We start from the raw sequence: 15,000 nt of genomic DNA, 5'->3' as shown, positions 1-15,000 counted from the left end.
TAAAAAGTTTTATAATGTTGCTATTAATGAAAAAGAAATGCCTGAAAATGTACTTAGCTTACCTTATTTTCGTGGATTTGAAACCATAAAATCAATATTTAAATCGTTTAATGTTAATGTAGTGTTCTCTTATAACAATAACATTAAAGATATGCTAATTAAGAATAGTCCCGTAACAAATAACAACATCATTTACAAAATTCCCTGTAAGGATTGCCCATCGTTTTACGTTGGTCAGTCCTAGTATAAAAATTTATGTGTTCGGATAAGCAGCATTATGTATTCAGTTAAAACAGCCCAGACTTCAAATGCACTGTTTATCCATCTGAGTGAAAAATCTCATTGTATTAATTGGGGTGATACCTCGGTAATTGCTAGACCTAATGATTATGTTTCAAGAAATTTACTGGAATCGGCAATTATACAAATCACTAATAAAAACAACCTAAATCTTAGTCTGGGAATGTACCATTTGGACACATATATTTGTAAGATGTTTATGAAGGACCTCAAAATAAATTAAAACAACTAATAAATTAGTCCCACATGTATATAGTTATTTTTCTTTCTCTCTCTCTCTCTCTCCTCTCTCTCTCTCTTCTCTCTCTCTCTCTCTCTCTCTGGTTCGATATTCTCTCTCCCTCTTTCTCTTGCTTGATATATATATATTTATATTTTTGTTGGGAAAATTTGTGTAAAAATTCATGATATTAAATTGTATATGCTCTCGTGTTGTTTTCAAAATGTACTGTTTTCTGGAAGAATCACTTGTTTACTGAGGGTATCCTTCAAGGTGTGGCTAGCCTATGGCGACTCCTCCTCTCTGTAGAGTGAAAATCACCCTTATGGCTAATCTGGTAGTGTCAGTTTGTATATTAAGCCTTCTTTTGACTATGGTGTTCTTTGTAAAATCAGTTTGCCTCAGTAAAGGGTCCAAATAGGACCGAAAGTACTCGGCTATCTCGCTTTTTCATTTTTTCCTTCGTGGCAAAAAATCCTTAGTATCACGTTTTATATACCTTGTGATCAAGTTATTCATATATATATATATATATATATATATATATATATTATTATATATATAATATATATATATATATATATATAGATATTATATATATATATATATATATATATATATATATATATATATATATATATATATATATATATATATATATAGTATATATATATATATAATAACTGAATCACGAAAGTTTGGAACGTGATAAATCCATAAATAAAGGTATAAGCCACGAAGGAAAGATAAATAACGGAGTTTCTGCAAGATCTTTCGACTCAATGTCCTTTACTTAGCAGTCAAACTGACTTACATGAGAAATTAGAGAATGAGTAGCCTTTCCTCCAGGTGTGTTGGATTCTAGGTACTAATCTCCTTATAATCCCTATCTGTCACTTATACGACCTTTCCTGTGCTCTGAATTTCTCATGTAAGTCAATTTGTCTGCTAATTAAGAACGTTGAGTCGAAAGATCTTGCAGAAACACCGTTGTTTATCTTTCCTTCGTGGCTTATACCTTTATATATATACAAGTGTGTGTGTGTGTGTGTGTGTGTACGTCTATGTGTGTTTGTGTACGTTAAGTACTTACCCAAACGTTATATAATGAAAGGGAAGACTCGACTAGAATTTTAGATGGAGCTTTGTTACAGGAGGAAGCGTTGGTAAACACTCGGTCTAACCAGTGCTTGTAGAGACCACTCTCTGTTATCTTGCGGATTCTGGTAAAGAAAACTTTTCTTAATGATAATGATATTTTGTCGACATTAACTAGAATTGTTATCATTTTTTTATTATTTCCATATGCTGATGGATACTGAATTAGACACCGTATCCAAAATTATCCTTGGGTATTATGCCTCAAAAACATTCTTTAGTATATTTATAGCCAATTTTGTGAGTTCCATTGATTGGGCCAGCTAACCCACATACACATAAAGACACCCACTCAAACACACATACACACACCTACATACACACACATATATATGGTATATATATATATATATATATATATATATATATATATATATATATATATATATAGTATATATATATATATATATATATATATATATATATATATATATATATATATATATATATATATATATATATATATATATATATATATATAAAGACCGGATTTCTTGTGGCCCTTACCCATATGAATTATACGTTAGTATAGTAATACTAAGTAAACATTTAAAACAAATCATTTCTACCATACTATCAAACCTTATTTTATAATACAATGAAGCATTATCCCGTTACTGCCGAAATTATTTAGGTCTGGTTATATCTATATATAAAGGAATTGTGCTTATCTACGTTATTAATATAAATCAAATAAATCATTTCAGTTAACATAATAAAATGTTTTGAAGAGACTTTCCCTTTATTGTGATAGTCAATTACCTTTTGTTAATAGACGCAACGAGAGGACTGTTTTTCTGTATAGTAGGAGCCAAGATTTGAGAGAAGAATTGCTCCTTCGAAAAGTAGAACAAGCACGACCCTGAAAATAGGAAATAATTATTTCCATGCCTGTTAATTAATTATATATAGCACTATACATGCAAAAATACTTTCTTGATAAAGGTGTCAATAACACAAGTTTTTTAGCCAAGTATGCAACGAAAAATGCCCCAGGTATCAACTTCAAATGTCATTTAAGTAACATTTCAAGTACCCTACCTCAGCAATGTTTTCTTATCTTCATTATTATTTAAAACATGATAGCAAAAAGAGGGCTTTCAGACTCATACAGTTCTTGAATAAACGCCTTAACCAATGCTCATAGGTGTACATGATGAACATTTTGCCAAAGTAAAAGTCCACGAAACAAAAAGGAATGAAGATTAATAATGTTACTCACCAGTCTCTGAGAAATGCTTAGTTGTAAGCACCCTCAACGATAGGTCCTCTCCTAAAATCACATGGGTGCCCTTTGAAACTTCGTTGTTTATGATATCGTAGAACTGGGAGAAACTCACGAATATTAGCTTCCCTGTGGATTTGGAATCAGCTAACCTCTTAAACACTCCCGACTGGATGCTCTGATCAGAAAGAATAAGTAGTTCTTATAATTTTTATTCCCATCCATGGTTCATCCTTCTGTTATTGAGTGATAACCTTTATTATAAAATTGTAGGTACAATAATATAATTTTGTCTCACAGAGCACTGAATGCACATAAATTTGATGTACTTTGCGTTTTATTGTAGTTCAGTTACGTATTATTTCTATGAACATAGAACTATGTTGCCAAATAAGTGTGAAAACAAATACTTTACTTATATATTTCTATTTATATATCAATAAAAAAACTCGAATTCTATCCTATTATTCAACTTCTCATATCTATACATAATTATTTTTATAGTTTTACATACTTTTCCTCACATTTTTTTCTGGTAGTCGAAATTTACTAGTTGATTATATCGGACACGAATATACCTTATAGTTGTTCCATTCATATGGGAACAACAAAATTTAATCGTATATTAACTGATTTCATGTGGGTTATATGCTATGTATTATTTTTATGAAAAATTAAAGAAGCAAAGGCATACGCAGTAATTTGGTTTTAAGCAACACCTTTAAGAAATGATGATATGGAGAATGATCCTAACTACATATGGACAAAACATGATTATAGAATTTCTACTGCTAAAGTCCGTCTCTTGTAATGCTAAGAGTCTTACAAGATTATAAACATGGCTTTGTAAAGTACCCGCAACGTCTTTCGGTATATCAAAGAAATTAATTTTGAATAAATACTTACATCAAGCGTTTGCTGGAAAGATCCCCCACCTGACATAACTGCAGTGACTTGAGGGTCATCCAGAACAGCTCGGACAGAATGGTGGGGCTGAGGGACATACCTGACAATTAGGAGGGAGCTCAAGTTACCCGAGTAAGCTTTCATCACTATTAGTGTTCCTACTAGCCAAGTAGCCACTACTAGTCTCCTGGACCATTGCCTTGGATTTGGTAGGTCGAAATCTGTTGTGATGTGTAATCAAGAGGCAATGAATGAGTAGATGTCTTGTAATATTTCTGCGTAACCACTTATATATATAAATATATATATATTATATATATATATATATATATATATATATATATATATATATATGTCATATATATATACATATATAAATATATATATATATATATATATATATATATATATATATATATATATGTATATGTATATATATATATATATATATATATATATATATATATATATATATATATATATATATATATATATATATATATATATATATATATATATATATATATATATATATATATATATATATATATATATATTTAGGGGACAGAGATGCAGCTCTAGGTACATCTCATCAGGGGAAACTTATGGGAAACGCATCGTAACTCAGGAACATTTATTCTACCAAGACCGAAGGCCTGTCCGATGTGACGTCATGACCTGATGACGTCAATCTAGTAGTCTGACACTCTGAGGCTGGCGAGTGAATGGCGACTTACTTTGACTCTCGATCTACCTTCCCTTACATCACTTGAACACGAGGTTTTTTCGTGGTTCCATTGTTTTATTTATGAACTGGAACATAAAACTTATATAGCAGAATGAGGTAGCGAGCCATGGATACATCTTGTATCCTTTACTGGACGAACTTACTGTGGTAACCAGATAAAGTCAGCTGTAAGTTCACTGCAACAGGTACATGCTACCCTACATATTTGACTTTTGTCTCTGGATGACTTTCGACTACAATATAAATACAGCCATCCGCATTTTGGGTAGGAGTTGTGAGCAACAAGGTCAGGTGCAATATAAAGAAAGACTGGGTTAGCCTACAATAATTTTAGTAGGAATTCATGTCAGTCAATGTTAGCATAGTCGAATATAGGCTAGCATAAATCAAAGAACTCACAGTGTAGCCTATACCAAACATCACCCAGTGTAGTCTATGCCAAACAACACCTAGTGTGGCTTATGCCAAACAACACCCAATGTAGCTTTTGTCCAACAACACCCAGTTTGGCCTGTGTCCAACAACTCCCAGAGTAGCCTATGTCAAACGACTCCCAGTTCTGGACTTATAAAGCTTTAGAAAAAGCAGTTTAAATGTCATAATAAGCAGACTAATTATGGTAGCAGTAGTCAGGTAAGGCAAGCAGCATATAAAAAAAGTTACCAACAATCAAAAAAAAAAAAAAAAAAAGGGCAAGCATATCGAACAAGTAAACCTAACAAAGGTAAACCTAAGTAGTGCAAGTGCAGAGAAACCCCAGAAGAAATTTAGCAAAGCATACTGTAGCCTATATGTGGTAAAGAGCATGATTGCAATGTTTGGGGCAAGGGCCTGTGTAAGGTAGGAAAGTTGCAAACATGATACCTAACTGTGTGATAGGGCCTTCAGACAAGGTACTCAGAGTTATATTAGCACATACATAGAAGTCGTAGGTTCATCGCAACTTTAGTACAGTATAGTGATGGGGAATAGGCAAGGTACCATTGACAGTAGTCATAGGTAAGGGACAAACCGAGATGGGTTAAGGTGTATAAAATTAGACTGCCATAGTATTCTAAGGGTTACAGGTTCAAAACAGGAGCCTACATTGGAAATTTCAATAACCTAACCTATCCTCATTGCATTACTAGGTTTTCTAGTGATCATATATACACGTAAAATATTAAAAGACCATGTTTCTTCTTCCAAAGGTAAAACTTGAGTACAGATTAATTAAATAGCATACTGTATGCCACAATGGCCTACCTACAGTTAAGGCTAACTGCACATTACATGCATTTTTCATGTCGCTGAAGTACGTCACTGGAGATTTTAAGATTCCTATGAATATCATTAAGCAGATATTCAATAACTCCAGAGAGCTGATACTCCTGAATGTATTTCTAACACTGCGGTAGCATTGCTGTTATAAAACTAGTTATTTAATTTTTGCCAATAATTTTAGATGTGCTATCATTGAAACACTTGCCTGTGCTGAAGTTCGTATTTAAACAGTTGTAGTTAATGACTGAATAAATTTGATTATTCATCAGAGCTGTTAATATTGTGTTCTTGTTATATAGTAGTTCCCCGTAAAGATACTGTACCATCAGGAGAATGTTTTTCCAAACAGGTCTGCTCAGTTTCAGAACAAAATGACTCAAATTTTCTGATGTACATTAAGAGTAAATGAAATCATTACTACCAAGTGACAAAATAGTGATACTGATGGTGGCTGAAACTCACTTAAAACCATATTTCCATTATAAAGGCAGAACTATTGCCGGTTCAGCCTTTAACAGTAGTGAAGCTGCAACAAGTGCATTTGATTTTATGGTGAACAGTAAGTCTATATTCAGATAAGTTGTACAAATTAACACTAAAAGCTGATGTTCTGCACTGCACACTGAAGAAAGTAATTGTGGGCTTAGAAAAAAATAGTTTTCACCGTGTTTTGCATTGTAACATCATAATGCTATCATTAGGAAAGCAATGTCCTATTTTGCTAGTACTCCACAACTTTTATTAATGTATCCCCACCCATTTAAGAGTAACCAATCCCTTTTTTCGTGTATATTTCAGTAAATTTGCTAAAATGTATCAGGAATAATTGGCTTGGCCAAAAGGTTATAGATAAAACAATGAAGTTCCCTCCGTTCTCTTTTTTTATGTAAATAATTTGGAAAACGAAATTCATTATGCACCATTCAGCCCTTTGAAAAATTTCATGATATAGATGTTTGCTCTTTGAACATTCATATAAACTCGTTAAAAACGTCATCTCCCTACACCTCTGAGAAACAAAATATTCAATTAGTTTTACAAATATTCAACGAGTATCTCATTCAAGCTTTACTAACTCTTGGAAAAAATCACTGTGCATTTTAATTTATGATGCAGTATGTCATAATTTTACATGTGGTGTGCAATCATGAATGTAAATGTTCAAAGGTCAAGGGTTAAATGATGAATATGCTACTCAATAAGTAATGAAGGTTATAGTGCAGAAAAACATAGAAAAATTAATACGGGTTTCTACCAGCGTTTTATTGAATAATTGTTGTCCCCAAGAAAAGTAACTATATTGTAGCCAACAAAATCTTTACTAAGAAGAGAAAGTTTGAAAATTTAACTACCAAATAATGACATTCACATATGGTAGAATGAGCCATGGTTTTTTTTATGATGTAAACCAATGCACTGCCGTCTTGCAATTTGACTATTAATGTATAAATATTCTTTTTAATAACGATAAACATGTTTGTTCTTTGGTATACACAGTACACTGTATTGTAACTAAATAATTTTTTTCAGTATTTTATATTAATCTCATAACTTGTGTTTCGAGTAAGTATTATTTGGTGTACACTAAATAGTGTAGGCAAAAAAAAAAAAAATAAAGAAATTGATAACTGGCAAACCAAAAATTGGTCGATTTTGGTGAGGTTTTGTTCATATTTCTTTCGTCTGGCAGCGTAGTCAGTGCTAGCAGCTCGGACCATCCTTGCTTACGTCACCAAACATCGAACAGGTCTTGTATCTCGGTGGTCCTGCTTCTACACGGGTGTTTTTAGAAAAAAGACTTTTACTGGGTTAGTATCAACTTTTATAGTTCTTGTTTTTATAGTTTTGAAATCAATACTAACTCTCTTACACAGGGCCTTCACCCATACCTCTAATTGATTTACTTTTAATGAAGAAATTAACTTTCTTTACCAATATCTTAAAAATAACTGTTTCACAGACAAACTTTTGTTTAGAGTACTTAAGAAAATGCTAGATGCCCGACTCATAGAGGTGGCAAAGGTTTTGAAAGTACCAAAATTAAAAATATTTGCTAGCCTCCCTTTTTATCATGACCTTTTCAGGCAATTAATCAAAAAGAATTCCCGGCACTGAAGCTTGAAATTGTTGCAAAAAAATCCATTAACTATCGGATCTCTGTTTAAAACGAACGAAATACCGAAAACTTCTCTTCTAAACTCTAATGTTGTATATAAATAAACGTGCCCAAGATGTGATCACGGGACTTATGTGGGTTGTACGAGGCGGTTACTAAAAGTGAGAATAGATTCTCACAGGGGCTTAAGTTTTAGAACGGGCAGCAGATTAGCAAACCCCGGACAATCAAATATTAGGAACCACTCTAAATCGTGTAAAGCATATATCAGTGATAAGGACTTTACAATTATAGGCCAAGTACATAATGAAAACGACCTAACAATCTTGGAGTCCATTATGATACAAAAGATAGTTCCGTCTTTAAATCATAGACCCCTTAAATAGAAGGACTAGCATCTTGCACTCTCGGGTTGCGAAACTTGGGTCCCACTATTTTATGACGTAATATGTTCACTGTATGTAAACAATGATTTGTATGTATGTAAACAATTATTTGAATGTATGTAAACAATGATTTGAATGTATGTAAACATTGTTTACATTTATTCACTTTTAGTGCCGTATGTTAGTCATAAAATGGGCCTATTTAAGGAGTTTATGTTTTAGTCGAAAAAGGAATGTAATCTAGCAACATATTGATAAACTAATTGCCAAAACTGTCTTAGACCATAATTGATATAATTTATTTAATTTTGTTTCAGGGGTTTCTACTAACAACGCACAATGCCTAAGAAGTGTAATGTCTACGGATGTCGAGGAAATTACAGGGATGAACCATACACCAAAGTAGTATCATTTCCAACTGATGAAGTGGAGCGAAACCGTTGGATCGATGCTATGCCAAATGAGCGTTCCAGTTTGCTACAGCTGAAGCAGATCTATGCCTGTGCTCATCATTTTGACTGTGAATGGATTACAGTTAAAGGAGGGAAAAGACCAAGTCATCCACCATCCATTTTCCCTGGAGTTTCAAAGTCATGCTTAAAGCAGGTCCCCTCAGCACCCAGAATTACAACTGCTTCAGCAGAGACCCGAGCTGAAAACGAAAGACTCCGAAATGAAGTTGTGGATAAGATCGGCGACTTTTATTCATTTTGTAATGACATCCAGGAGCATATCTCAAAGGATTATCGTATTGTTTGTGATAGTGATGATACTTACATTTCTAAAACTGATGCGAAAGGGCCGTTCCGTTATCCAATTTCTCCATTTGCAACATGTGAAAATCGTCATTTGGGTTTTTGTATCTTAAATGCGTTGAGAAAAATGGAAAGGAAATACCTAAGACATATTTTTCTAAAGCTGGTTGTCTGCAAAAGAATAGCCTTCTCAGTAAATGGTCCCAGTTTGATAAAATTATGTCATGCATAACAGAGTATGAGTTCAAAGATGCAGACTATCTGAAAAGTGCAGTACAGGAATTGAGCCATATGAGTTGTTCTGATTCGCCTCATTTTCAGTTTCTTCATTCTCAGTTACAGTTATTACTCACTCATCCAGAAGGCCGTCCGCTTTGACAGAAATCTTTATGTTCTTGGTGCCGAACTCCATAACATTTCACCAGCTGCATATAAAATGCTACGAAAGTCTGGTTCAGTTGTTTTACCTAGAGTGGAACTGTTGAAAAAACTTCTCTCCTGTAGTCTTACGTGATAAAAACTTGGAGCAACTTTTTCAAAAACTTAAACCTCAGCAGCGTCTTGTCAACATTCTTTTTGATGAAGTGAAGCTCACAGAAACACTTAGGTACTCAGGTGGTCGTGTTGTTGGTTACGCTCAAAATGGTTCTTGTGATACCGAAGTTCTCGCAACACATGCTTTAGTAATTGAAGTTGTCTGCCATTTTGGTGGCCCTAAATATATACTACGCATTTACCCTGTTGCAAAACTTAATTCAGATCAACTCAAGGAAATTCTGGTAGAAGCTCTAGTAGCGGTTAGCGATGCTGGTGGTACTATAATTTCTTATGTAGGTGATAATTGCAACACAAACGTTGCAGTTTATGGTAAATTAGGTGGTCCTGGTAAAGCTTTCATAAATGCTATAAATTCTCATGCTTTCCTTGTTTTTGACTATGTTCATTCTTTCAAAAATGTAAGAAATAACTGGATAACCGTTCAGGATAAGGAACTTTCTTTTATAAAAGATGGAAAAAACATATGTTGCACGATGGAAGGACATAGAAGCACTGTACGATGAAGACAGGAGAAAACAGCATCCGTCTAACCAAGATCACATACACAGCTGTGTACCCAAAGCCTTTGCAGAGACAAAGCGTGCCTTTTGTTTGTCAAATCTTCAATGACAAAACTGTTGCTGCCCTTTCAACTCTAAAGGATAAACTTGGCATTAGCGAGGGCACCATCATTTTTGTTAAGCTGATTACTGATTGGTTCCACATGATGAATGTGAAAGATCGGTATTCCGGTATTAACATGCGTGATGATTGTCGTCAACCATGGACCAATAATTGCACTACTTTCAAGAAACTTAATGAAACTTGTGATGTTATCCTCTTGTGCATGGTCAGGTGGTCGAGGTCGGACGCAAAAGCTCACAAAGCAAACTGCAGAGGCATTGGTGCTGTCTACAAGAGCCAACATTGAGGCTGCAGAGTGGCTATTGACTCAGTACAAGTTCACCTATGTGCTACCTGGTGTGTTTGCTGATGAGGCCCTTGAAAAGTTCTTTGGCCAAGCCAGACAACGCAATGGGGGTAATTTCTACATTGACATTGTAGATATCAAGGCAGCTGCAGCAACCAAGAACCTCCATGCACTTTTGAAATACGAGTCTACGCCGCACCAGTCTAATGATGTGCCTTGTACCTCTAACATTTGCATTGATGATTATCACTTTGACATCACTATTGCTGACACTGAAGACCTAGTTCAATCTAATGACAGTATCAAACATAAAATTATTTTTCTAGCTGGATATCTGGAACACAAATTTCGAGGTAATATTTTGAGTGTCGAAACTGAAGATAACGACGACCATCATATTAATTCAGAGTTTCTCACAAACTTAAGCAGAGGTGGACTAACTGTACCTCTACTCTCAACAGTGCATTTTGTACACTCAGCCTATAAACTTTTTGATGAGTGCAACTTGCATTGCTGCCGAGCTCATCTCAGCCAAACTTTATCTTGTATCGATAGTCCAATGGTTGCAATCAAGGAGCATGCCTTACTCTGTCAAACATTGTTTTGAAAGCATTTGTGCTAGACAACAGTGATAAAGAAAGACACCTTGGCTGCTTGAGAAGAAAGGGGGGAAAAACAAAAATAAAAGAAAAAACCAAGAAAACTATCTGCTAAAAACTAAACATGTACCTAATGTTATTTATATTATGGAATGTTTTTTCAATGATTTTGTTTCTAGAATAACTATATTCTTTGCCTTAGACATGTTCCTGTTGTTTCTCCAGGCTTAACTGTTTATAAATGGATTTTAATTCAGTGACAGGGTAACTTAAGGTGTGTTTTCCATTGCTTTAATTGAGAGAATATACAATATTCTGTATGATTTTGTGTTTTTTATGAGATTTGACCTTTAAATGACCTAGATTTGACCTTTAAATGACCTTCAGATGACATCGTAGGAGGTTAAAAGTATGACAAATGAACTCTTCGCCCTTCAAAACCCCTTAAGACACCAGAATGAAGGTTCTATCATGTATTTGACACAAATTGTGGGTGGGGCCCAAGTTCCAAATACCGAGCATAGAGGATACCAGTCCTTCTATTTAAGGGGTCTATGCTTTAAATACACAATCCTCCTCTGTTCAGTTGTTTATAACCTAAGGTGCATTAGTTTTGTTTTTTTTTAGAAAATTTCTTTCAGTCACTGCCCGTCCTTTGCCGGGCGAGGATAAGTTTACCAAAACTAGCATATGTTATTTTAGTTTTTTTTCTTCAATATACAATGATACTTTTTAGTTTTTTGTTATTTTATTTTTATGTAATTTTAACTGTCCTTTAGAATCATGCAGATATTTTGTACATAACCTTAGAATTTAGTATGTTTTCCCGTTTTAAAATATTCATAAATTATTTTTAAATTTCATTGAATTTTGTTAAGTAGTTTTAATGTTCGCGTGTGTATCTTTAAAGCCTTGAGGATGCGACTATGAGTCGTGAAACATCGGCAAAATAAATGTACCTGAGTACGATGCCTTTCCCTATATATCCCCTGATGATATATATATATATATATATATATATATATATATATATATATATATATATATATATACAACATACATATGATGATATATACTTATAGACATGTGTGTGGGTGTGTATTTGTAAAGTGAGAGAGAGAGAGAGAGAGAGAGAGAGAGAGGTGGAAGTTGATACCCTATCTTTCATATGATCAAAGATTGTTATCTAAGTTACCAGAGAAGTTATCAAGTCTACGAATTTATCCACTATTAGAAATACAAGGAAATAGGGTTTATAGCAGCATGCTGTTGGCCGATGTCTACATATAAATAAATCACAATTTCTGAGCTTTTAATTTTCTGTTCTACATTTTATATTAAGGAAGTGCTTAGTGCTTGTCTTATTGGGGAAAGTTATAATTTGTTTTATGCTTATCGGCATTGTAAGCAACGTTGTTTGCAGCTGTTGGGGACCATTTTCTGTTGTTATTTAGTTGTTGATTTATTAAAAGTGTCGTTTTTCTCTGACATTGTGTGTTTATATTCTTTGTTGAAAGTATAGGAAACCTGTTGAGTCTTGGTGCATGCTTATGTTAAGGGGATAGCGGACAGATTTGCTCATGGGAAAAGGAAATCGAGAATATCATATTTGAAAGCCTGATGATGGAAGTCAGTAATACAAGACTGGTTAAGCACAGACAATAGCTTCTATTAGTTAAATAACTTAAGATTGATCATGCAATAAGTTACACATAGCAAATGCTCTTGTCATAATGTATTAGGACTTTATTATCCTAAGGGAACATTATTTGACATTGCAATACTCTCAAAGTTTGGCAAACTGATTAAATTCCAGTGGCTTTGTTGAGTATATTAACCATATACCTGAAGATAGCCTCCGCCATGTTTTTATTTTTTTTCCTTCAGATTCCCAAGACGTTGAACTGTATGCAACTATCACTAACCTTGGCCTAAAAGTATCCTTAAGTAGTTCTCCAAGGCATATGATGAGCCGTTTGGTAAAGTGCCAGAGACCGATATGAAAAAGGAGGAGGCCATTATTAACATCAAGGAAGAAATTAGACACAACCAAACGACAGGGGAGAGTGGCAGGAAATATCCCCATGGATTGATCTCGGTTTTTCCTCTTCGTGACAAAATCCTTCCGACATCAATCAACATAGGGACTGTGTAATCAATGACCTGCGCTCTCGAGTAAGACATGCTGAAGAAATGCATTGCAAGGTCCACTTCCTAAAGCGAATGAAAAAAGCCTGTTTATCCTGAGTGTCGATGATAAACTTGTTGTTCTTAGTATTAAACCTCGTAACAAAAAGTAATACACACACACGCACACACACACACGCATATATATATATATATATATATATATATATATATATATATATATATATATATATATATATATATATATATATATATATATATATATATTATATATATATATATATATATATATATATATATATATATATAAGCTATATATATATATACATATGTATATATATAAGCTATATATATACTATATATATATATATATATATATATATATATATATATATATATATATATATATATATATATATGTGTGTATACATATATATATATATATATATATATATATATATATATATATATATATATATATATATATATATATATATATATATATATATATATATATATATATATATATATATATATATACGTATATATATAAGCTATATATATATATATATATATATATATATATATATATATATATATATATATATACATATATGATATATATAAGCTATATATATACATATATATATATATATATATATATATATATATATATATATATATATATATATATATATATATACTGTATATATATATATATATATATATATATATATATATATATATATATATATATATATATATATATATACTATATATATATATATATATATATATATATATATATAATATATATATATATATATATAATTATGTATAACATTCCTCAAGAGTTCTCTTTATTCACGTCTTTAATTCATTTAAACTCTTATATTTTCCAATAATTATAACTTTAATGACAGATGATAAGACCAGAGTAAGAAGAAAAGTCATTGCTACTAAAATGAAGTCAATGGTGCTACTTATATTGCATATGTGTTTGGTTTTTCAACTGGGAACTGACTTTCCTGACTAGTTGTCCAACCATCCCGCCCCAAGATCCATTCGAAAATAGATACCCAAACGACTCATCTGGAGGGAAAGTGATGCTGATCCTGTAAAAAATAAGTCATTACCGTTTTATCATATTTCCAGTTATTATAATATGGTAAGTTTTACGTTCCTTCATGCATTCTTCTATTGTGGAAATTGGTTTGTTTGCTGTACCTATTCGTCAGGTTTGCAACTGGAAAAAGTAATCTTCACTGTAGACTCATCCGATTGTGATTCAGTGTTTATCAGTCTGTACGCGTGGTACGACATATCAGTTAGATTTAAAGCTATTTTATCTTTACATTTGCAGGCAGTAATATAATATTTATTCACAATATGGCTACAGAAACAATGATTCTTCATTGTATTATGTAGTGCACTAAATTTACAGGCAAATAAATGGTATTGATCACCTATGCAAAACTATAGATATCAATTTCAAGCAAAGCTTATATCCATAGAAAAATAATTGAATTTTGATGTTAATACAAAATGACGTTTATTATGAGAAATAATTGGGACTAGGTTATTTGCTCTTTCAAATTCAAACCGCATACCAATCAATTTAAAAACGTCGTATTTTATTGCCAAAAGCTCACTTACGTAAAGTTCAGTGTATTGCTTAGGATACACAGGACTTCCGCCATCGGCCCAC

The 15,000-nt window shown here is 32.7% G+C and overlaps 1 protein-coding gene across 1 annotated transcript in view; it reads right to left on the bottom strand.

Annotated features, from left to right (window-relative positions):
* The window catches only part of LOC135210399 (glutamate receptor ionotropic, kainate glr-3-like), a 49,279-nt gene extending 35,927 nt beyond the window's left edge, over positions 1-13,352 (bottom strand). The window contains exons 1-5 of the mRNA XM_064243303.1: positions 13,070-13,352; positions 3,810-4,030; positions 2,901-3,081; positions 2,441-2,540; positions 1,614-1,743 (exon numbers count right to left, since the gene is read on the bottom strand). Coding sequence (XP_064099373.1) covers positions 1,614-1,743; positions 2,441-2,540; positions 2,901-3,081; positions 3,810-4,030; positions 13,070-13,343 — 906 coding nt within the window. The 5' untranslated portion in view covers positions 13,344-13,352. The remainder of the gene's footprint in view (positions 1-1,613; positions 1,744-2,440; positions 2,541-2,900; positions 3,082-3,809; positions 4,031-13,069) is intronic.
* Between the last annotated feature and the right edge of the window lie 1,648 nt (positions 13,353-15,000).

Source organism: Macrobrachium nipponense, chromosome 39 (assembly GCF_015104395.2).
Source record: "Macrobrachium nipponense isolate FS-2020 chromosome 39, ASM1510439v2, whole genome shotgun sequence".
Taxonomy (NCBI): domain Eukaryota; kingdom Metazoa; phylum Arthropoda; class Malacostraca; order Decapoda; family Palaemonidae; genus Macrobrachium; species Macrobrachium nipponense.
The sequence above is the reverse complement of the archived record's forward strand: the minus strand, read 5'-3'. Positions and strand labels throughout refer to the sequence as shown.